The sequence below is a fragment of the Xiphias gladius genome, chromosome 20, assembly GCF_016859285.1.
Source record: "Xiphias gladius isolate SHS-SW01 ecotype Sanya breed wild chromosome 20, ASM1685928v1, whole genome shotgun sequence".
Classification (NCBI taxonomy): Eukaryota; Metazoa; Chordata; class Actinopteri; order Istiophoriformes; family Xiphiidae; genus Xiphias; species Xiphias gladius.
In genome coordinates, this window is record NC_053419.1 from 11,594,889 (window position 1) to 11,620,100 (window position 25,212).

Consider the following 25,212-nt stretch of genomic DNA (forward strand, 5'->3'; position numbering starts at 1 on the left):
GTTCACAAAATTATGTTGGACCTTAGCACTGATTGACATAATACACAGCAGTGTTTCAGAATGGATATGGGCCCTCTTTTTTGAAATACAGACTACATTCCTAACATTACAAAAAATGTATACATTTTTACAAAATAAAACATTAACCTCCAGGGAAAAGAGGCCTTTATTTCAGACAGCAAACACCACATACTGTATCTAACAAGTTTTTTAGGCCTTCATCCACTAGAAAAATTACCACGTTGGCTAAACTAATACTAGACAGCTAAGTGCAATTTATAAATGTTTTTTTTTGTTACCCTATATTTTTGTTACCCCCTAAGTTTTGCCTACAACAGTTATGCTTGTAAATACAGCAGTAAAACAAGACATTGATGCAAAAAATGCCCCTCTTCCATCTGAATCCAAACTCTTAGATTATATCGATGACTGAACCTCAAATTTATGAGGTCAAAGTCAAAGTTTAGTATGTTTGAGGCAAGCAGCGTGAGAAGTTACAGAAGTGTACTATTTACATGCTGTTCCTAACAAGGAAGGCAGTGCTGTGGGATTTAACTGTAGTCAATTTGTGGTGGCCAGGGGAAGTTGGATGTATTTGTTTTACAAAAGGAATACAGCTCAGGGTCATAGGAGAAGGCTTTTACCACTGCACCTGTGATGTATAATCAATAGGAAAACAGATCCCAGGAGCTCAACAGCTCACTTCAGTCTTTCCCTCCCTCTCTCTTGATTCTTCCTTCCTTCCCTTTTTGAGCTTCACTTTCGTGTTCTTGCTTCCCACTTTTGCTGCCAGTTTAAAGTACAATATTTGAACTTGTGTGTGTTTATAGTATACAGGATGCATGATTCCCTATATCATCCATCTCCAAGGCCATGAAACAGCTTCACACGCTCTCTGATCTTTAAGGAGCTCACAGCTCGAGTATACGGCCCCACCTACTGGCTGTAGTACAGAATCCCTGCTAGGTGCACTTTGCTGACATTTGCACTGCTTCTCTCCAAAATCAATTAGCTAAATGGCAGACTGAATTAGGTGAAATGCAGTGTGAGCCTGTTGAAATCAGTATAGCTGTTGAAGACTAAGAGCTAATAATCGGCTGCAATTACATCTGAGCGCTCGAGTTAAAAAATCTAATTCAATAATATGGGAAGGAGGAGGAAATTCAAACTGTATGGCTCATTCAGGCCGAAAACCACAACTTACATCTACCGGCAAGCAAATGTTTGTGCATGTGTGTCACTGAGTGTGATGAAATGAAAAAGTAAACGTTGTAAATTATCGCAGATTAAAAAACAAGCTGAAAAGTTGCAGTTTTTGTCTCATTCTAATCAATTCCTATACCTACCAAGAGTGTTCTCACATTCATCATCAATACCGCTGGGGGGCAAGGACCTGCAGAGGTTTAATCAAGCACCAGTGCTGTAAATTTGTTGTCATTGTGCTTAAGCGGAAGAAAATGTGTTTTAAAACCAACACATTGTCTCTGCCTGAGTAAAAGTGAAATATACTTCCTCACACTAAACTTCATGGAGTTAGTATTTTTAAAGATAACGCTCTCGGATGTGATGACATCTAACATTTCACAGTGCAGGATGTATAGAAAGATCGAAAATAATCATTAGTAATAATAATGTCTGTCAGTATGGAGCATTGATTATCATTTTAGCCATAATAATGCAGACTTTGTTTCATTGAACGAGGGAGATTTTCTATGGGAAAAGATTCAATCCCATGCAGGTACACACACAGAATCACATCCCATGTTTGAGAGCATACACACTGACAGCAGATGACAAAGACACATGCAGATGCACACACATCTGGACAGAGTGGACTTACCTGGACATACTCAGCCTGGCTTTCTGCTGGCTCCATGTGGCTGAAGAGACAGAAAAAAAAAGAAAAACAAAAGACAATAAGTGGAAAAAAGAAGCAAAAAAAAGAATAAATAGAAGAAATGTTAAACAATGTAATAATGTGCAATGATACACACATGTACAGAGACTTTCTGCTTTTGTATTTGACCTGGTCTTGTAACAGTGGCAGCGCATGTTACCACAGACAAAAAACATGCCTGTTTTCCCATGACCCACTTCTGCAGCGGCCTCTCCACTGAGTAAAATGTTGTTGCAGTCCAGCTTCATGGAAAATGGATAGATAACAAACCCCACTGAGCACCTAAGGTTGCTGAATATGGAGCTGGCCTCTCACATCTCTCGGGCACCATAACTCACTCTTTTACATTCATAATGGATCCGGATCATGTGTCGAAAACCCTGCTGTGCTGCAGTCTTAAGAGCTGTACCGAGCGCACTGCTGTGTGGCTTTGTGATACTGAGCAAGCAAGAGCCAAAGGGGCAATTACACTCTCATACAAGTTTTAAGATCAATCAGCACAGTTCCCAGTTGCATGATGGGTCTCATAAGGCGCAGAGCAAAGCTGTGTTACACATGACCACAGAGAGTCCAGATCAAAGAGTCCCATCGTGGCAATGGGCTCAGGAATGTTAATAGGTCCCACGGCAGAGGAGCTCGACATTCCCTTCCCAAACTGCTCCTGTGCTGGATTTCAGTTTAAAAAAAAATAAAATTAAAAAAACTGATACCATCACCAATTATTCAGAAATAATGAGATGGGAGTACGGGACAGAGCTGTGAATATAAAAACATTCCGATCATACACGAAGCTTTGAAAACAAATACCACACCAGACCTAGATAGGAGGAAGGCCGTCAAGCACTACAGTAGAGCTGCAGTCAAGGCCAAGCATACCAGCTGTGGTTCAAACACTTATTGACATGCCTTATGTTTATGCCCTGAAACCATAGAAAACAGGTTAAACCTTTCTTGCAAGTCAGATTTAGATTGTAAGTGTGATCCTCCAGGTGCAAATACAAACAGATCTTGCTCCGCATACTGGTATGCTTGACATTTATTTAATTAATGCTGAGACTCTGTTTCGATAAAACTTCTACTACTGCTGGCTCAGTCTACTCTGTGCTAGAAACCCTTAAATCATTTTAAGTATGAACATTCTGGGAGAAAAGGAGAAACTCGTGATTTTACCTTATATAATTAAACTTAACTTGAAACTGGCTATGACTGCAGGGCTGTGTCAAATTATCATTTTCATTATCCATGAATCTACGGATTGCTTTCTTGATTAATCGACTAATTGGTTGGTCAATAAAATGTAAGACTAAAGGGGGAAAAGCCTGGACAAGTGTGTTAAAGCCCAAAGTGGCACCTTCGAATAGCTTGGTTTTTCCCACGAACAGTCCAAACCCAGTTATCAGTTCACTATCACATGAGACCATGAAGAGCAGCAAATCCTAACAAGCGAGAAGCTGGATCCAGCTAATGTTTGGCATTTTGGCTTGAAATACAACGTGGACAATTAATCAATTATCAATAGCGTTGCCGATTAATTTTTCTGTCGATCAACTAATTCTGACCGATTCAGCTCTAGAAAAATGCAACACAGCCGATTCCAAGGTGACGAATTGAAAGGGTTTGCTTTAGCCAACCAAGTGATGTTCAGTTTACTGTCCTATGTGGCAAAAAAAAGCATCAACTCCTCACATCTGAGACGACGGAAACCTGCAAATGTTTGGCATTTTTGCATGAAAACCGATTCAAATGATTAATCAATTATCAAAACAGCTGCTGGTTAAGTTTCTCTGGATGGATGACTAACTGTTTCAACTCTACCCACGGGTTAATAAGGGGGCATCTCTGTTCCTCCGCCTTTCAAATTAGTGGCCAAACAATTTGAATGCTATGCTCCATGAGGGAGCATGAGACTGAAGAACAACACCCGTAACTGTGCCAGCTGAACTCAGGGAAACACCATGACAGTATTTCATTTCAGAGCCAAATCTTACCAGCCGCCAAAAGCACCACCAACACTGTCTGAGAATCACCTGACAAAAGGTTTTCCAGAAAAAGCAGGCAGACTCTGTCAAAGACGTGAGGAGCTGCACTTAGGACAGAATAGGAAGAGTGGAGAGAAATGGACAGTCGGAGCGAGGGATGGAAGGACCTGTGATTTAGGACTGAACGGACAGACAGAGGAGAGGGAGCTCTTTGATGTGCCCATACTGAACCCGCGGTACACTTTACAACTAAATTTCCCACGGTCCCCGGGACGACCTCGTGGGCCTGAGGCGGCGAGCTCACACTTGGAAGTGCGTGGATGCCAGCTCAAGTACGTCCGCACGCAGTGCAAATCCCACCGCAACACGATACGCGCACTGGGCTTTCGTGCCCGGAACCCTGGGGGCAGGGAGACCTCGGCGTGTCACGGGAAAGCAGCGAGAAAATGCGATCTGCTCGGCTGAGCTCCAGGCGTTACGGTACACCCCCCAAACACACACACACACACACACACACACCCCAGGCTCTTGGAGAAACTTCAGACTTTGTGGATACTTTGTTTCATACTACATTGCGAGGCGCGCACAATTGGCAGTGCAAAGGCTTATTTCCGTCCGTCTCCCGTGTGTCAGAACAAATCAATGCGAAATGAGAGAGAAACGTCAAACCAGCAACAGCGCGTCCGATCAATGAGTGGAGTCGATGTTACCTGCCGCCCTCTGAAAGTGAAGCAATGGATCGCGTTATCTTCTCACCTTCTCGTACCCATCGCCGGAGACAAGTCCTGAACACAACAAAGTCAGCGCCGACTGCGAGGCGTGACCTGGGCGGCGTCCCCGGGAGGTCCACACGCAGCCCGCACCGCAGATCTTCGCCCCCCACCCCGGCTTACGCACCGTGACACCCCCCCGCCCCACCAGCCCTGACTCGCCATGTGGTCATTTGGTCAAACACGCACGATTTCAGCCACGTGCAACGCGTAGGCACAAAAGTGAAATACTGTAGGTCTTACGACGAGATTTTTGACCGGCGGCGGTCTACACTTAAGTGAAAGTACCAATGCAAATGAGAGCATTACAAATAAAAACCCTTGATTTAAGTTTCACTTACGTAAAAGTACAGATGCATTGTCAGCAAAATCTACACAGAGTATGAAAAGTCAAATATATGTGTAAAGTAACACAAAATGGAAATACTCAAGGAAAGTACAAGTACTTTAAAATAGTACTTAAGTACAGTAAATTCCCTCGGTTACTTTCCAGCACTGGTTTTGACACAGGGACTCTGCTCAGGACAGGGCTCCTTCCCTTTTCAATAAACTACCGCAAACCAGTGGACACACTATAATACTGTGTACACCAAAACAATCAGAGTAAAACTGTAAGGATGAGCCCTTTAATGGATGCCCCCCCAAGCAACCTTTCCTCCTTCTATGTCTTTATTGACCAAAAAAAGAGGGAGGGGGGGCAAGGAAAGTTAACTGTTCACATCAACAATAATTACACAACTTTTGAAATAAATAAAAACAACCTGTAAATGCTGTCAGAGCTTCGGTTTCCCTCCTCTGCTCCTCCGGTCAGCTCTGTGCTCTCTGCGACCTCCACTGCTTTGGACGCGAGCCCGGACTCCAACCCGTCGTCCTCACCGGTCTCAGTCGGATCGCTGCCCCGGCGGGGCGGAGGTGATGAAGTCCGCCCGGGGCTCAAGTCCGCACTTGACCGGGCGATTTCCCGCTCGTCGCGGGTCTCTGGTTGCAGCTGTGCAGCACTCGAGCCACCAGATGGCGACGCATCTTCACGGACCCCCGCGGGTCCAGAGGCGACGGTTTGGGTGCGTGTTTGGCACGTGCTCGTGGCACTGACCCCACCTGCGGGCGCGGGCTCGGGCTCAGGGGGGGGGTCCTGGCTGATCCCAGAGCCGGCTTTCACGGCAGCCCCATCCCCAGCCACTCTGGATGACACGGCTGTGGTTCGGTCTTGGTCCCCTGCGGGTCGCTGGCTCTGGCTTCTGCCGATGCTGCTCGTGTCTTTACCCCTCTTACCGCTGCTGGGGCCTCATGCGGAAGAAGGGAACAGCAGGATTAAACACACACACACACACACACACACACACACACACACAAAAACCCAATCAAGACCAATTGCTTGATCGCTTAAGTGTCGATCACAACTTCTGCCGCTTTACCTTTGTTACTCTTGTCCCTCTTCTTCCTCAGCAGCCGCGGCAGCGTGCCCACGTGCGTATAGCTGTCACTGGAGCAGACGTAGCTGGATGTGCGGGGGCGCATGGAAACAAGGTCGTCCACCGTGGCTTCAGCGACGGGAAGCATGGCCCGTGTGGGGGCCGCGGCGCAGTCACTGCCGTCTCCAGGTTGACACCCCGACTTCGAAGAGTTGGACTCAGCTCTGTCGCTGGAGCGGCGGAAAGAGAGGTTGGTGAGGCTGCCGAACCACTTGAAACCTGGAGAGGAGAAGAGGTTGAAAAGAAAAGGGGGAAATAATAACAGAGAACTATTATGCTTGAGAAATTTCAATTTTTTTAACAATTGGTCCAAGTTTTGAATATTTTCTCATTTGTCAGTGTTTCTGTACTCATCCTCATGCAACCACTCAGCTGGAGTTGGGTTTTTTTGTTTTTGTGTGTTAAAGCGTTTCGTAGGAAAAGAGAGTCGGTAGTTTTGGAAATCTAGAGTAATTGGGGGGGGACAGTTAGGACATTTGGGTTGTAAAGTGGATGATAAAGTGAGAGCACAGGGGAAGAGAGTTTTAAAGAACCTGAGATAATTAAAGCCGCACAATATTTTCTATATCAAGAATCGATCAAATAACTAAATGTAATGTGAAAGGTGCCACTTGCAGTGACAAACCCGCGGAGAGTTTTCACCCAGCTCAGTTCCCCTCAGATCTGAGGAGCATTTTATTGTCTTTGAGCTCATTGTTTTTCCTGACTGCAGATTCTGCTCTCATAAAAACCTTGATTTAATACTCAGCAAGCAGCTGTTTTCAGAGAAAAAGCTATGACCAGATACCAGCCCAGCATTAAGCAGCAGATCAAGTTAGCAGCTAAGTGGAGCTTCCACTAAGCTAAAGGCATGATATTGTTTTTCTCAGCAGTTGGCAAAGACTAATATAGAGGTAAAAGGGGAGTTAATATTGGACTTAGATTTATCAGGTGGACAGAAACACGACTCCTAATAAATGATAATGTTGCTCCATGTCTGCTGGATGTGTCAATATGCAGCTGTTTAATAGCAAGTTCAGATAACATACTGCTAAGGTGATAAAATGTCAAATGATGTGTTTCCAGCTTGTTTTTTTTTTGCCCCCAAGTGGGCAAAAAATCAATTGATGCAACCTTAGGAAACAAGCCCTCCTCTCTCTGCCCGGCTGTTACAGCAAAATGCCCTGTTGCAGAGCTAGTTTTTGATTGAGCCACTCTACAGCTGAGATATGTAGAGGCATGAGTGTGAGTGAGATGTGAGTGTGTGGGTGCATATGGTCCTCCTTGATTGTTTCTGTGTGTCAATACCGGTAAGCATGAAAGGTAACTTTCTTTTTTGTTTGTCTTGCTACTGCTAATTTGACTTTGTGATCAAATTTTTCCACATGCTGTGTTTTTGTTTTTTTTCTCTGAACACAGAAGCAAACATATAAAGGACCTGTTTTTAAAAGCATATACTGTATGCAATTTAAATCATACACAGTACTGAGATATAATAAGCAACAAGCAGTGTAACTTAACTGACTTAAAAAAAAAAAAACGGAACAAAACAAGTCTCTGAAGTAGCCTCTATTTATTGTAGTGCAAGTCTTCCTTCGCATTTCAGTTGCACGATTATTCATGAATTTCATCCCTATCAACAAAACATTGAAAAACTGACATTGCAGTGTCTGTCTAACATAACTGCTCACACTCAGGATATTGCATGTGCAAACACACGAACAAAATGCAGCTGCTCTACACAGAGACTCACACAAACACACATAACACTCACTTAGTTTCCGCATGCTCATGTTGGGGCTGCAGTGTGGCTTAAAGATCAGCTGCAGGTGAGTAACGGATGGCTTATCTGAGAGAAGATGAAGTAAAAGAGAGGAAGAGAGCCAGAAAGGGTGGATAACCTCTTGCTGAGAAGGAGAAACATCTGTATAAACCACAGTTCCTTTCTGTGGGCTAGATACTGCACACAGTTGTCATGTGTGAGAGAGACAAAACTGAGAGATTAGTGGCAGTGACAGCGGCAGGGCAGACGGTGACACATCCTGTGTAAAGCCGAGACGACCAATGGTAAGAGGAAATGAAAAGAAAAAAGGAGATGAGAAGGGTTGACAGGGTGAGATAAAAATACAAATATATGAAACGTGTGAAAGCGCCTTCTGTCCAGGATGAAAAAGTGTTGATAGAATAGAAAGAGTGGTGAAGGAAAGTGGGAGGGGTGTAAGGTGTTAAAAGAGCAGTGGTGATTGGTGACTTTTGTACCACTGAAATAAAAAGCTGGTTTTAAACTCATCCTGGGGTAATAATATCCATCACCTTTGATTATCGACCTCGAGCTGGACGTCCTTTCCCAGTGCAGCTTATATACATAGTTAATGTTTGATCAGAGCAGTGATTCTTATGATGTTACTGCACACTTCTGCATATTTACGATATCTCCAAGTCAAAACCTAACTCTTAAGTGTTTAAGAATACTTATGTAGAAACTGGGTTTCTGTACGTCTGTGCGTCTCAGCTCGATGCAGGAGGTCCTGTAGCACACCCAGAATTTGAATTGGATTTCTGCGAGTTAGGGTGAAAGTCATACCGCCCTATAATGATGCCTATTTTAATTTTTGTAGTTCTTTTACTTCAGGCAGCAGTGATGTGTGTGTCATTCCTTCTCCCGCAGGATGTAGATATACCAATTTCAGCTATTTAGGCGATCATCTTGGATTTCTGATGTAAGAGCGGTGTGTTTAATTAAATTAGACCTCAAAGTGCCTCCAGAAGGCATAGTATGTGCCTCAGAATCATCCATCTTTTAATCCTCTTAAAAAGCCTGTCGATGGGTCTCTCATCACAAACTCATGCTGTGCAGCCAAGTATTAGTCAAATCCAGAGAACTTTATTTTAAATTCTAGAGAAAGTCACAAAGTCTTAAAAGATACCAAATATTTCATGCTGAATTTTGGGTATAGGTGTAAAAAATGGTGCAAAAGACAGATAGAATATATCAATTTGATGGAATAATACAGCTCCTTTAAATAAAAATATTTACTGTGTAAATATCATACAGAGGAAAAAAGAAAGAAAAAAAGAGAACAACTTAAAAAAAAAAAAGAAACATTTGAGAGGGAGGATCTTCATAAGGGTGTTTTCTTTTTGAGTCTTTACCTGCAAAATGAGTGCATCTGCAGTTTGTTTATGTTTCCTTTACCAGTAACCTTGTCACATGAATAATGACTAGTTCTGTGTCTCCTAGCAGTAGCTTGTAACACCCATACTGAATGATAGACGTATTTGATAAGAAACCACTTTGTGATTTGTTTTGTTTCTTCCTTTGTTTTTTAAATTTCACTTACTATGCATAAGTTCCAGAGCGGCCTCAATAACATCACATAGTTTTCACAAGAGACACACAGTCAAACCTCAGAATCAGACACATTTTTGCATAAGAAAAATGTTTTCACATGAGCTATTTTTGGTTAATTTAAGTTTTAGTGTTGTAAATATTGTTAATTATTTGTTTTCTTCCAGACAATAACGAAAAGGAGACTGACTCATTATTTGGAATCTTTTTTTATTATTTTCCCTGTTCATTTATTTACAGTACTGCTCTTATTTATTTTTATTATTATTATTATTATTATTATTATTATATAAGGATCTCCACAAACGAACAATGTATAATTTAATATTTCCATTTTAGTTAGACTTTTTTTCTTACGTGTATTTATTTCTTTAAAATATGCATAATTTAGTGAATTTTAATGGGATTTTTTTTGTTTCAAATATCAGATCAGGCAACACCAGTTAGGATGCTACAGTAACACAAAAATGAGTAATGTTTTACTTTGGTGTAGTGTATGCAAGTCTACATGGTGTTCAACAGCCATTTATCCGGGTTATCACTTCCTTTCGACTTTTGGGTGTGTGGCTTCTGCAGAGATGCTTTTTGCCTTCCTGTGAATACGTACCAAACCACTATATGTAGTTTTGAAACTCTGAACTGCGAAGGAATGGAAGAGTAAATTATATTGCACTGCAAAATGAAACACTGAAACAGCCCCTTTATTAAAAGTAATATCAGAGGCTGAAACAGGAAGTAATATTACCATGTTAACATATTTGTCAACCTGCAACCTCAAAGAGTTGTTCATTGTCTTCTATTTTCCACACAAATATCACCAGAAGATAATGCTGCATGTCGACTCGTACAGTTCACTGCTCAGTTGTTTCATCATCACATTCTCTGGTTTTATTGTGTCAACAAAACTGAGAAATCACTTTCAGCTCCTTAATCCGGGGCTCTTTAAATACACACATGCATCCTCAACCAAATACGCTTTTTGTTGTACAAGTTGTTCTCTTCATGGGCTACTCTTGTAGTCTCAATGTAAAATGGCTTAGTGATGGTCTCAGCATCCCAGAAAGAGTCACTGTGGTCTCTTTATACAATTATTAGTTAAATGTCTACAGCCACACTTCCATCCTTCGAACCAATGTACACTTCACACATCGCTGTGGATGCATACACGTTTGATCTACAAAATAGCTGATAAATTAGCCATGCACATTTCTAATTTTATGACAATTCAAGAAGGAGGTCTAATGGCTTAATAGTTCAATTGATCTTATCATAACTCTTGATAAACACTTCTGATTCTTAAAAAATTGTGTCACATTGGGCAGTTAGTCCCAGTTAGTAATATCATTTAAGAAAATTAAGTAAAGGGAGAGATACCGTATGATAAAGCGTGGTAAACATACACACTCACACATGTGCAAGCCCTTGCACACCCTGAGATAATGGGCTGGACTTTCATGTTAGACTTCGTGTACATACCTGAAGTGAATGTGTGTGTGTGTGTGTAAGTTGTGCCTGTGACTGCTGCTTCAATTTCACCTTGATGAAAAACGAGTTTTCAATAATTCAGCTTTCCCCATCCTCATATGATGACAAATATCGGTCACTTTGATGCAAGGCCACGCTGATCCACCTGTAGAAGAGACACACAAAACTGAAACTTTATGTAGACAAAAACAAGAATGCTGCCTCCCTGACCGAGGTCCCTCCCAACTTTGGTACATGTTATCATATTTCAATTTATTTTATTTCTTCAATCACATATGTGGTGTAATAAAGTATAAATATCGAGACAATTGTGATCCTTCATCAGTTTAGCGCGCATTTTAATTATACATTATAGCACCAAATATACTCACTTAAGGAAGCATATGTACAGCTGTGTTCTGCATAAAAAAACAATATAAAAGCTTACTGGGCAGATTCAGTGTGCTAACGCTTTTATATTCCTCAGTGGATTAGAGTAAAAAATGTTGTTCTTGCTTATTTGGTTATTTATGTTTATTTATCAATGTAATATTGCTGAATGCTGCAAGAAATAAAGGAACTGATAGATAGGTAATAAATGTCTAATAGATGATAGGTAACTATTATCTGCCATTTATATTTAACATTGTCGGAATTTGAACAGACAGAGTGAAAATTCTGCAATGTAGCCTAGAAACGTAAAAACATATGGTTTTATGATTATGCCTTTCTTGCCTCCATTATATTTCCAAAAATGTCAGCTTTAACTTTTGATGAATTGTTGCTATTATTGTATTCCATTGGATAATTTGGTTTATAGCAAAAAAAACCCAAAAAACTGACGTTTGTGATTTGCAAAACACTGCTCCTGTGTACTGTGACACCTAAGCAGCGCTTTGAATCAATTACCCAGAGCTGTTAACCCTTGAATGTGAATTATAAACTTATTTCTGGATGACTACAATGTATTGTATCAACTGTACATTACTGTGAAATGCAGTGGCTTTGCCATGCTATCGCACCTTTACAAAATCATCTAAACTGGCATTAGTATCTACTGTCTTCATTAGAACATGACTGGATGATTGATGGCAACTGTTCTCACTTTGGTTTACTGTGGACACTCTAAAGCTGTAGTCAGTTGAAGCAGAGGAAGAAGTACTCACATCTTTTACCCAAGTAGAAAGTAGCCGTACAACAGTGAGCAAATTCTCCAAATCAAGTAAAAAGTCCTGAAATCAAATTTTAGTACAGAAGTACAAAAGTACAGAGATTATCAGCAAAATGTACTTTTAAGTATCAAAAGCAACAGTACGCATTATACAGCTGAATGGCTGCTTTTTGGGTTATACTTGTAGATATGCATACATACATACAAGACGATGTGGTACATTTTTAATATTAGAGCTAGTCGAGGTTGAGCTCAGGTCAACTACATTATATAGTGTTGGTTTGTTTAATCTACCCTATTTAATAACTGCACTACATCAATAATTTTTTCACTTGTATTCGTCAAAAAAATGAAGAAGTAGAGAAAAGGTCATGGCCCAAGAATGAAAGTCACAGCTGCCTTGTAACTGAAGAGTGTATATATATATTTTGTTCTTTTTTTTCTTTTGTACCATGATGCATCAAAAAGTAACTTTTAAAGTTTTCTCTATGTTCTCTCCCTTCAGGTCCAACCTCCCCAACAGTTTATCTTCGTTTATTTTAAGCTCTGTTTATGTTCTGTGGGCATGCAACCTATTCTCTATACTTTATATCCCTCCTCCTTTGTGTCATGGCATCTCCTTTTCCTTTCAAGCATCCTGTCCGTCACTTATTGCTGTGTACCGTCCGTTAAAAGAGAAATGCTGCAGAAAACAAGGTGAGAGAGGAAAAGGTCAAGTTGCAGATTGTGTTGTCATCAGGTTTTGGCACTTTGTATTGATGTGGCCTCTGTTTGTCTCAACATAAGGGAGGCTGAGAGATGAATTATTGAAACCTTGTTTGTCATCAAGGTGAAATTAAAGTAGCGCGCACACACAAGAACACACATTCATCCTGGCATACACAGATACATCCTTTGCTTTACTTGTGAGGACCTTGACTTAATGGTACTGCTTCGAAACGAGAGAAAAAAAAATGCATGCTGTTTGTCATTTGTAATGAAATGGCTGAGTCATCAAGACTGGCATTTGTCCACCAAACAGATTTCATTATTTTTTGTGTTAAAACCTTCGTATATAATTGGTAAATAATTTTGGTCTATTTTATGTTATTGTTACATATATTTGACCTCAAATGTCTAAAACCCCTCATAGATGGAGCAATGTAGCAGCATCATGTCCAAACTTAGACGCTTAAAGGTCGAATGTGATACAGTCAGAATTATTGACTCAGTGTATCGTCGACTTTCTTCTACAACTCTTAGTCACTAGTTAGTTATTGCTGCTAGAGACACAGAGATATTACAGTAATTAGAAGACTATAAACACTTGTTTTTGGTTTGCTCTGTACAGTATGTTATAACTCTTGGTACTGCATGTACGATCACTGCACATTTCTAAACACCATCTGCTGCTGGAAGAATGACAGAGTTTCCTAAGAACGTTTGACCTGTTTTTATTTTTTCTTTTCTTCAAAATGGATCTGCTTCCAGGTACGTTAAAGCAGAAGGGACTGTCCGCCCAGATTTGCATCAGTTCATAACAAGACAACCGTTGAGACTCTTGACGCCAGCTACTGCAGCAGCACCAAAAATCACAAATACATCGAAAGTGCCTACAGCCCTACGGCACAAGTGTATTAGCAGTTATGATCTTGACCTCATCGCTCAGATGGTTTATTTCTTCAGCAACAACTTTCAGCACAGCAGTACCATGGCATTGTTGACAAATAACTGCTCACCCTCCGTGTGTGTGTGTGTGTGTGTGTGTGTGTGTGTGTGTGTGTGTGTGTGTGTGTGTGTGTGTGTGTGTGCGTGCGCGTGTGTGTGTAATTATGGCACCCTGGTATGTAGCCAACCTGTTACAGTTAACGCCTATTAGAGTGTATAATCTCTGTAAATAGCTGAATTCAGTGTAGTGGTGGATTCAAATATGTTAAATTATTTAAGATGTGTCGTCATGTGTTTCAGACTGTGGGGGGCGCCAGAGACAGTTGAATTTCACATAAGGGAGGTATCAGCTGATCTAGCAGAGACCAATTACAGCACAAAAAAAAAATTACAATACATTAAACACATTCATTCAAAGTAGAATTTAAAATGAATGTATAACTTTGCTGCTACTGGCAGCATTTTTCATTCCTGCAACATATGATAAGATATAAGATGTAAGACTATAAGACACTGCGTATAGTGTATGGGATCAACCAAGCCATTAATTAGGCAAAAAAGCTGTTTGTGAGTAATTTGAACAACTTAATGTTAATGGTTGTAATGATACATAGAACTGTACAGAGTCAGTTTATCCGCAATACTGTAGATAAGACTCAAAGTAATCAGTCACAAAGTACACATTGGGTAAAATGAAGTAAGTGTGGGTGTAGGTTTGTGGTTTGGGTGTTATCCAGAAGATTGACAGCAGATGTGTGAGGGTCACTGAGTGACTGGCATGTTTCTATATAGACAGGGACACTGGAACTGTCTCTGCGATGCTCAGATGTTCACTGTGTGAGTTTGAATTATTTTGGAAAAATACAAGAAGACCTGAGAAAGCCCCAGCTGACAGGAACTGTGCTGACAGGAACTGTGCCAGTTTCTGGCAGCTTGTGTCTTCCTGTACACCAGGAGGAAGAGAGCCAGCACTCTGAATGTTGTATTTTTTTAAACCACGGACACCAGACATGGGAGATTTTTACTTCGGGATCATCAATACAGAGACATTTGGAAAGTAAACGATGAAGAAACAGGTATTTCCTTGGCATTTGCCGATCCATATTACCTGACTTCTGATCAGGATAGATGCCGATTAAGAGTGAAACATCTTTTATAACAGAATGTAAAACAGGTTGGCTTTGTCAGGGCAATAAGATAATAAACAGTTTACCTGCCACTATCCCTTTCTGTTTTACCAGACTGGGTCAAACCGAAAGTGATATAGACATCTAGATATAGATTTTTAATTCACATCCATATTTTTTGATAGTTAAGCTTATCTTTTTTTTAAAATAAAAACGGCACTATACTGCTGGGTAATCTGCTCTTTTAGCCTATTTGTTCTATTATATCATCAATGTCTATAGGTTTCAGCAGGAAATCAAGGTTGTGGCTTGTCTATCTTACTATGATTTTTATCATAGGTTCAATGAAAGAAGAAGGAAGGAAGGAGTCTTATCATTTAGCTGACACTGGACATTGAATACCAGTATATATATATATATATATATATGTATATGTATATATGAAGAGTGGTATTAAATGTCCAGTATCAGCGAAATGATAAGAGAGCACAGTGAGCACAATGGCATGGACAGAATAATGAACACGCACAATTACCCAACAATCTGCTGTTGGTCTTCTGATATCAGTTTCTGTGTCATCCCCTTTGCGGTTTGGGAGGGAAGTCAAGAGGCCAGCTTACTAATAAGGAATACAGGTGTATGTGTCTGTGCCTCTGTGTGTGTGTGTGTGTGTGTGTGTGTGTGTGTGTGTGTGTGTGTGTGTGTGTCCAACTCTGTAATGAGTCTAGCAGTCCAGCCAGCTGAAGGTGACTCATCTGCACCAGGTGTCGCTCTCATAGTAACACTCCTTTCTGTTGGTGTTGAATCATGAGGAATAAACACAGACTCCTCCATGAAAACTGCAGTGTATTTGATGTGGTGGTACTTTGATCTTTTACTCTACATATATCCATGGCTTTATATACTGTGCATTTTTCTGTACTCTTGTCTGCAGGGTGCATTGTTAGGAATAAAGATTTATCGGTATTGAGAATTTCCATGTTTGGAAAATCAGCAAATTATGAAATCTATTCATCTCGTTTTCTTACTTGGTCACATACATATTGCATGTGTGTGTGTCCTCCCTCGAAAAAAATGTACAAGCACTTTATATGTCAAACCATTTTTAGTTAATGTAATAACCAAGGATGAATAAATTGTTTAATTAAAAATTCTTGCATATTACAGCTTGAAAAGGACATCTTCAATAAACCATCTTTGCTGTCTTTACTGTAACAGCAGTGCGAGTAGCTGCAGGTCACAGGGTTACGTACATGCACTAACTCCGTCCAGGGTTGTCTCACTTCTACTTTTGGCCCCTGGGGAAGTTCACCGGAGCAGTTGGGGATTAAGTATCTAAGGGCACCAGTGAGAGAGTTGTTGAAGGATGGAGGAGTTCTTCTATTTCACTTTCCTGTCTGATCTTCTTGGCATCCCAAGGATTCAGTCCACTGGAATTCAGCTCATATACTTGCCTCTAAAATTATTAGGCTGTTGCTACTTCTTTCCCATCAGATTTATAGTGTTATGAGAACAGTCACCCGAGGCCAAGTGGTTATGAAACTTATTCAACTGAAGCAACAAGACACACAATACTGTAACAGCATCAGATTAACTCTGTGTTTATAGTACAAAGTAAACAGAGATACTTTGGTTCTTTTTCCATCATGTAATGTACGCTTTCAACCGCTAGAGGACTGCAAATAACTGAGGTCGTAGAAGAAACCAAATCAAGCACAAACCAATGCAAATTTGTGTGCTCGATTTGAATGTAAGCCACTTAAATTATACGTGTTTGCTTTGATCAAACAGCATGTAAACTTTGATGTATGACTGCAGCTGAAGATGGAGCTGCATCGGGAGTGAAGTGTTTTGGTCCCACTTGTGAAATATATAAGATATCTACGGAACTTGATGCGTGAGAAGAATCATGAGCACTGCAGAGCATTCATTATATCAACTCCTTTCACACCATAGTTTTACCTTATGTGGTCAGTACTTGAAAATTCTGCAAAATTAATCAGAGAATAATAATACATGGTGTCGCAATAAACGCCAACAATAATAATGGTCAAAGTAAGTTTTAGCCAATGGATCGTTAAGCTGTATAAACTGAATTTCTGTGAGGAGTGAATATCAGGAAGGCCGGTTGAGGAGCCTACCATAATAAATCTCAGACAGACACTCTTCAACAGGGTTCTTGGCGATTACTGAGATTGGTCTCCCAGAGGAAAAGTTTTAAAACAGAATGTACCCTGCCTGAGTAGAACCCGTTGCAGGTCCCGTTTCTTGCCCTTGTCCGATGACGCTCATGCATATCGAATGAGGTTAGATTGTCTATCGAATCAGTCAAAACATTCAAGGAGAAAAGAATAATCTGGATCAAATTCTGGGCATGACGTCACATTGATATGCTGTGTGCTTTGTTTTAGCCTGAATCCCCCAATTCATCAGTTGAGACAAAACCGACCAGTTTGCATGGTTTTGAACCAAACACAGTGAGGTTTATTAATGCAGAGGCTGACCAGACCTCTGGCAAAGCTGTTACACAAACAGCACAAAAATAGCAAAACACATTGTGGCAAAACCGAATTCTCACGTGTGCTGCTTTCTCACTCAGCATGGGTTCGGAGGACAGGGGGGGATCAGCACCATGGACAGTGATCCAGAGAGAAAAAATATGAAGGAAACACTGACAATTTAGTGAAAAAATAAATGCTAAACTTAAAGGTCCTGTTAAATGGCATCCTTACCTCCCCAATGTGATATTTTACATAGGCCAGTGATGGGGCAATCCAGTGCATAAACAAATGGGCTATTGGTGTGGAGAAGCACTCCTGACGAGATCGAGGCAGAATCATGACCAAGAGCCTCCCAACTCCTTATCATTAAGCTCTCAGACAGATCAGCTCTAACACACACATGTAGACACACTTCTGCACATGTGCAGGAGGGCAAAAGGAAGATAATGACAAAGGGATACACAGAGGCTGTGAGTATTCATTCAAAGCCCCATGGAGGTACCATTAAGAGCAAGTGCAATCAAGCCCCACAACAAAGACATGATATGTTCACCCCAGCAGTGGCCATGCTACAATTTTCCGTTTGAGCTCAACAAGAGCACTTGCCCAGGCTTAAAGAAGCAAACAGATAGTTTTTTTTTTTTTTTTAATCCCAGTGAAGTAATCCCTTTTCAATATTTCATAACTTCTCATCCACTGCTTCTGATAGCTCACTTATTACTCTACAAGGAAATATTTATAACATACCTCACTAAAAGCAACCCCACAGGTCCCAGATGGCCAAAATTAACAAATTACAAATTGAATTGCTTTGGATACTAAATGTTCAGCAATATGTATAAGAAAGCTCATTGTAGGTATTTAATGAAAACATGTCCCAGTTTCCTTTCTTCCTCTTCCTCCTGCACACAAACACACTCACTGTGGCAGCTTAATCATGATCTTTTCTTATTCTCTCAGCATCCAGTCAGCTGGCACAGACCTAGACTATCTATCTCAACAATATAAAATAAAGAATTGTTTCATTCTCCCTCATTAATGTTTAGTCAAGTAATAGTGTTGTGTCTTTGAAATTCAATTTCTCTTAGTCCTGTTATAAGGCCTGTCTCGAGTGAGACTCATGTCCATCTGGACTTTTGAGCAGATCCCGAATGAGAACATATGGGAAAAGGCAAGTGTTAAAAATATGGATGAGAAGTCCTTAAAAGGCTCAGGAAAAAGACAACCGGGCAACTCCATCTGTGATCCATTTAACTGTTTTCAAGTTGTCACATACACTTTAATCTCACAAACAGTTCAACTAGCCAACGGCTTCACTGGAGAGGATAAATTAAGTGCTCTCTCCGTTTTGAAATTCATTAAATATGTCAGGAGCAAACAATGCAAGATGCATAATTCTGTATTGTAACTTTTAATGTAAAAGCCAACATAGAGGGAATGCTTTTGAGCCAATCCTTTCCTCGTCTTTTTTGTGATTATTTATTTATTTATTGTGGTCCGGATTAGATTAGAATGACGATTGTCTAGTTTGTGTGCTGCACTATGACCCAATTTCTGCAAGCAGATCATAAATGTTTCATCTAATCTAAAACAAAGCTACACCATTATATTGTTATTTTGTTAATGCATTTCACTTCATTGTGCTTTACTGTACATTTGGTTTTGTATGAAACTCTCTGCATCTCTCTTTCTAATTTCTCCTTCCCTTTTTCCTTTTTCTCACCATCAGTTCCTGCCTCCTGGAAACAAACCAGGCACTCTGTGCTTCATGGTTTACAAACACACACACACGCACGCACGCACGCACGCACGCACGCACGCACGCACGCACAAATGCACATTCAAAATCACATTGTTCAGCCTTGACTGTCCTTCTTCACAGCTGACTGAAGGGGTGAGCCAGAAAGAGTGAGATTGAGGGAGATGGGGGAGGTGCAAAGTCATCAATTATTTATGGATGAAATCTAATAAGAGGCAGGAGTTTAGATGGGCAGCGAGCATATTGACAGATAGACAGAGTCACTATTTGCTGCGACGTCACAACATCATTTTAAAGCTGTAATATGAATCTGAACATAAGATTTTTTCGTTTGTTTTCCTTGGTATTCATACATTTGCAGCAAATCTGGAGCATTTTTTTTCTAAACAGCTTTTTAATCAAATGGCTGTAATTACATGAAATGATGCATCACTCTGTTTTTCTATATGAATGTGTGCATTTGTGTGTGTGTGTGTGTGTGTGTGTGTGTGTGTGTGTGTGTGTGTGTGTGTGTGTGTGTGTGTGTGTGTGTGTGTGTGTGTGTGTGTGTGTGTGTGTGTGTGCATTTGAAAGAGCATTTGCATTGAATGCTGAAGCACTGCAGTGTCTAAAAAAAGCATTGCTCTATCAGTCATTCTCTCCCCCTCACTACTGTAATATCATATTTGCAATTCCTGCCTGTGTAATGCATTCTACATCCGCAGTATCTTCATTGTCTTGTCTTTACCTGCTCTCCTTCCAAATTTACCTCAAAAATATACTAATTTGGCATTAAAAGTTTGGTATTTACTCAAGTTGAAGCTTATGTACTGTCCTGCTGCAGAAAAGTACCGTTGGTTGATGTTGATGTCTTCTTTGATGTTTCATCAGAAGTGACTGTAAGACTGTGAATTTGTGTGTAAGTCACACATACAAATTCACAAACACATACCTGTGCAATGAAGCACACAACACAGGGGAAAAAACTGCCTCTGAGACACACAGAGATCCTTTCTGTTTGTTTGTTTGTTAAGTATTCTACTGTCCTTATTTGCATACTTATTTGATTTGTGGGGTGATTTGAGGAGCTTTCCAGCTCCTCATTAACAGTGTTTTTATGTCTACTCATGTGTGAATACGCTGACAGCTCAAGTGCTATTCATACAAAGCAAACAAAATGAATCCTCTTCTACTGAAGCTCCAATAAATAGTATTGTAATTAGCTCTTCAAAAGACAATTTTCTCTGTTCTATTGTCCTGTTTCTGTGATTAGACCTTCTATCTCAATTGTAACAGGGTTTAGCTCTGCGATATGACAGAAATATATACTATAAGCAATTAAATGTTGTTGTTTTGTTTTTAAGATTTTAAACCTCAGTCAATCTCATGAGGAAGGAGCAGCCATATTACACCAGAAATCAAATATCTTCTCTTTTTTTTCTTTTTTTAATTGTTCAGTAAAGTGAATACACAACAACTGTAGACAACCAAAAGAGAATATACAAAGTAAGACAAAGACGTTCAACAAAAACACAGGGGACAAAAACAAACTAAGGAGTACAATATGAATTCAAACTGGTGGGTAAGTAGTTGACGGGAGGCAAAAATAGAAGTCCAGCAAAAAAGTATCTACGCAAATGGATGTGTGTCTGTGTGTGGTGTGAGTGTGTGTGTGTGTGTCTTGTGTGTAAATGCAATGATGGGGGGGGGGGCATTGAATGGTTTTGGTTTTGGCAGCGTTGATGAGTTGCTAAGCACCCAGAAGTGATCAGTAACGTGGCCAACGTACAGTATATACAGTGTAAAGTGTGTAAAGTCAATATTTTTACATCAACAATGCGCTATGACTACTTATGTGTGAAAAAGGTTGCTCAAAGTGACGAACCCACAAAGAATTACCACCCAACAAACTGATGACAGACAAAGTTAGCGAGTAGATACACAACGAAGCATTTAGCAATTGAAGAGCCAGACATTTTTCTCAGGAGTTGGTGGAGACCAAAAGCTTAGAGGCAGGTGAATATTGGACTTTCATTTCTTGTGTGGACTCAAACACAACTCCAAATGAAAGTAATGTCGCTCTGTGTCTTTTAGATGTGTAAATAGGCAACTGTTTGCAAACAAGTTAGCCATAGAGAGCTAATGCGTTGGCGTCACGTCAGGCTAGCTTCTGTTCGACTAGCTCCTGTAACTCAATGCAATCCCCTGTTCCTGGGGTTTACTTTCCATACAGAAATTGGCATCCACTATAGCACTTGCTATTAGAAATTAAAGCCTTTGTGATTTTAATATTTAAGTTAACTAACTATTAATTTGTTAGCATACCAAAAACTGCCTCCCATGAAAAGCTATCAGTGTGGCAGTGTGTGTACTTAAGTCAATGTAACTTGAGTTTAATCACAAACATATCCTCCCATGCTCTATTTCACTGTAGTTTTTTCAACTTTTTAGTTGTCGTCTCTGCTGTCTATAATGTCTCTGATGTTGGTACCTCTCTGTCCCGTTGTTATGACAGACCTGTCTGAAATATCAGTAAACCTTCAACTCACCCATGGACTCGCCTCTTTTGGCGAGCCACGACATTTTACCCACAATAGTTTATGGCCTATGGGAAATGGTGTTTGTTAAAGGCTGAAACAGAAAAATTGAATGTACAATGATATTAGTGATGAGGTGACGATATGTCAGTTTAACAGCTTGTTTTTTTTGTCCCCAAGTGCCCAAAAAATAATTTAATGCAGGTTTAGAGAAATGTGTTGCAATGTTTACAGAGCTTATTGTCTGTTCTGTTGTCAGTCTACTTAGTGTAAATTCACCAATATCACAAGAAAACATACAGTCCCTCCTCACTTACCCCAATAATATCTAGCCATGCAAATGTTTCTGACTTTATTTGCTGAGGTTTTGAGATATCAGCTGCCGAGGCCTCTGCCTCCACCCTAATACAATTGAGGTGACTAAAGCCTTTTTTACGTCTGGTAAAAAAATAGCAAGATATTGTAATAGCAAAGTCTGTGGGTTATCCTGAGTCATCACCAGGACATTGATTCTTCAAAAAAAATTTTACTGTTACGTTTTTCAAATGTAATCTTTTGATACTTCGAGCACCGCAAATAAAATTACATTCACCAGGGCTGGCAGCAGATATCTGAGAAGTGAATGGCCCAAAACCTGTGCATAAAAGCGTTCCTTGCGGCTAAAATAACAGTTGTGGGTGAGTTGTCATGCCCATTTCTATTTCAAGACTTCTAACAATCACAACCAATCCCATTTCCATCTCCTCCCTCAGGATTGATGTAATCATTGCAAACAAAATCAAAGAAAGTGCAAAGAATATTCAGGTCAAACCCTGAAAGAGTTTGGTTAAGACCAGATAAAAAGAACTTTGTTAGTTAACGAGCAGAAGGAAATGAAAAGTGTATGTGCTCCACTAAGAAAAAGACAACTAATGGTAGTAATGATGTTTTTCTCAAAGTGGAAACCATTTCACTCAGTGAAAGAGTTTTTCAACTTAAGCAAATGACTGGGGTATAATTGGTTTTAGATTATCTGAGTGTATTATGTTTTAACCAATAGTTAAAACAATAATAACAAATACCAACTACCACTCAAAAGACAGGCACAGGCATAGGCTCCAGTACTAAGAATCATTCACTCTCTCACCTATAAATGAACTTGTAACGACTATACAGTATGACTTAGTTCACTCTAAACCACTTTAAAAGCATTCATAGTGGTACTGCAGTTGTTCTTAAGTCTCCAGTGACCTTCAGGGTTAAAGAAATCAGAGCAGGAAATGTGAGAGAAATTAGCTGACTGGGATGTCTGGCTGCACTTTTTCTCACAGAGCCTCGGAGGCACAACAACTGGACGGGGTCTGAGTCAGACTATATCATCTAAGAGAGTTTGGGAATTGCAGGCTCTTTTAGTATTCGCGAGTGTACTCACATCACAGTGAAGCAGGGAGTCTTGCATTGTTATCTGACATTTCTTACAAAAGCTCTCACATCAACACTTGTCTTTTTGTCTTTCTGTCAACTCTTCAGCTAGCTACCTGGGGAAAGGCGTTATCTCATAATGGCAGAGAATGAAAGATTTTGGTGACGACCCGCATCAGTGTAAATATTTTCTACATTTAGCATACCAGTGAATCACCTGTTGGGTACAAGGAGGTAACCACTTTTTGTTTAGGGAGTGCCTAGAAATAAATTTCACCCTTCTACGCTTTTTATATTATCTATATACTGTAGGTACAGGCTTAGCCTCAGTTTTAGTGTCCCTCAATAATAACATTACCGCCAAAAAAAACAGTGCGGTAAAAATGTATGGCAAGCTAATTTCTAATTTCAGTTCAGTTTCAGTTTTCAGCTTTATCTCGAGGCTTTGAACATCAGTTCAGAGCCACAGATTCTCATGCCAACAAACAAATTCAGTAGATTTACATTTGTGTTTAAACTTTGACCTCTATTTTAACATTGAGTTGGTCATATGTAGTGTTTACTGTTTAATAGTTTTTATTGTGGTAATAGACTGACTGTCTTACAGCCTGCATACCCAATACTTACTTTGAAATTGCCTTGGGAAAAGAGCAAATAAGGGGTTGCTTTATTTTACAGCCCACATAAACTGTAACTACACTATAATTACCCTTACTGAAATGAGAGAGCTTTCTTCCACATTTTTAGTGCTTTGTCTTGATGGTAGGGTACTTCCCCCAAAAAAAATAACACCTCTTACCTTAACTGTTGATGAAAACAGAGAAAAGTGACATGATATTATTGATCTGATGAATAACTCCCTGCATAATCAATACAATAAACCACAACAGAGTTACGTTGTGGAAGCATATGTATTCCGCTCCTTAATGGTTTGTGATATAATGATATAAGAAGAAATAAAAGTTGGCCTAAGCTCTTCAGTAACTTCAGTTTTGATAATCAGATGGATCCTACACTGTACATTGGAACCCAAAACCACATTACTGTTCCCAAACATTCTGTCTTTACTTTAAAAACATTCATGTAACTATTTTGTTACTACTGTAGAGCCATTAGGGTACGCCCTTGTTCCCAAACTGTTTTGCTCCCAAGCAACAATAGTGTATACCATAGTATTGAGATTGATATCCCATATGTACTAAAGGGTTAAACAGTAATTTTTGGGCTGTAATATAATACGTTATCAAGATTTCTAGGTCGACTCAATATTTTTCTGCTAACGCACAGAATTTAAGGAGTTTTGTTCCCATCTGTGTGGACTTCAGGTTCAAGTCCTCCAGTTTGAGGCCTTGAGGGAGGTGCAATCAAGCTGATGAATCTCTCCACTGAAGCTCATCCTCGCCATGGAAATATAGCCAGCAACAACAACAGCCTCTGCTCAGTGGCATGCCCTATCCCTTTATCTTTTTGCAGTGTAACGCTCCAACAAATGTTAAAAAGAACTACAGCGTCAGGAGGGGAAACGCTGTGAATAAAGTAAGCTGCTGTCCGTGAGGCTGGCACACATCAGAAACAGTTCTTTTGAAAGGTGATCTTTAAAAGTGTACACTCTGCCAAGGGATGAAAACATAGAAAATTGTGGTAAGATAAGATGGAAGCTCAAGGATGCATTAAACATTCAGCGAAGCGTGTGTGTGTGTGTGTTTGTGTGTGTAGGTAAAAATCTAATGTAAAAAATTAGATAAATATTTTGTTATTGTTATTGATAAACAGTGCTTATTATTATGATGCAGTCTGCCTTTTTTAACTGCGGTAAACCACTCACATCAGCCCTGACCTGTGAGTGACAGAAAAAAAAGATAGGGATTACACCCTGACCTTTGTGTGTGTGTGTGTGTGTGTGTGTGTGTGGGGGGGCGTGCCAGCCAATGAAGAGGAATTGCTGACGGTGGCAATACGTGACTGTGTTTGATCCCCCTGTAATATAGGAGATCAGCAAAATTACATATGTGACATGTTTGATCATGCAAAGTCACACATTCACTCACTAACACACATACACCAGGGAACCCAGATGTGTTGCTATAGTGTTTAGTGCTGAGAGGTTCAAAGTGAAAATTGAGTAAAAATACAAACTCAGTCTTTTTGAGCTTAAACCTTTACTCGAGTAAATATTTAGG

General features: G+C 40.0%; 1 protein-coding gene and 1 long non-coding RNA gene across 3 annotated transcripts in view; one reads left to right on the forward strand and one right to left on the reverse strand.

Annotated features, from left to right (window-relative positions):
- The window catches only part of sh2d3ca (SH2 domain containing 3Ca), a 55,240-nt gene extending 47,258 nt beyond the window's left edge, over positions 1-7,982 (reverse strand). For both annotated transcript variants that reach the window (XM_040157627.1, XM_040157626.1), the window contains exons 1-4: positions 7,872-7,982; positions 6,062-6,337; positions 5,408-5,930; positions 1,841-1,880 (exon numbers count right to left, since the gene is read on the reverse strand). In XM_040157627.1, coding sequence (XP_040013561.1) covers positions 1,841-1,880; positions 5,408-5,930; positions 6,062-6,337; positions 7,872-7,890 — 858 coding nt within the window. In that variant the 5' untranslated portion in view covers positions 7,891-7,982. The remainder of the gene's footprint in view (positions 1-1,840; positions 1,881-5,407; positions 5,931-6,061; positions 6,338-7,871) is intronic.
- On the forward strand, positions 3,682-24,676 carry LOC120806433. The gene is made up of 4 exons (XR_005709701.1): positions 3,682-4,356; positions 6,093-6,308; positions 23,141-23,212; positions 24,358-24,676. It is a non-coding gene; the product is annotated as an uncharacterized LOC120806433 (long non-coding RNA).
- Positions 24,677-25,212: the final 536 nt, after the last annotated feature.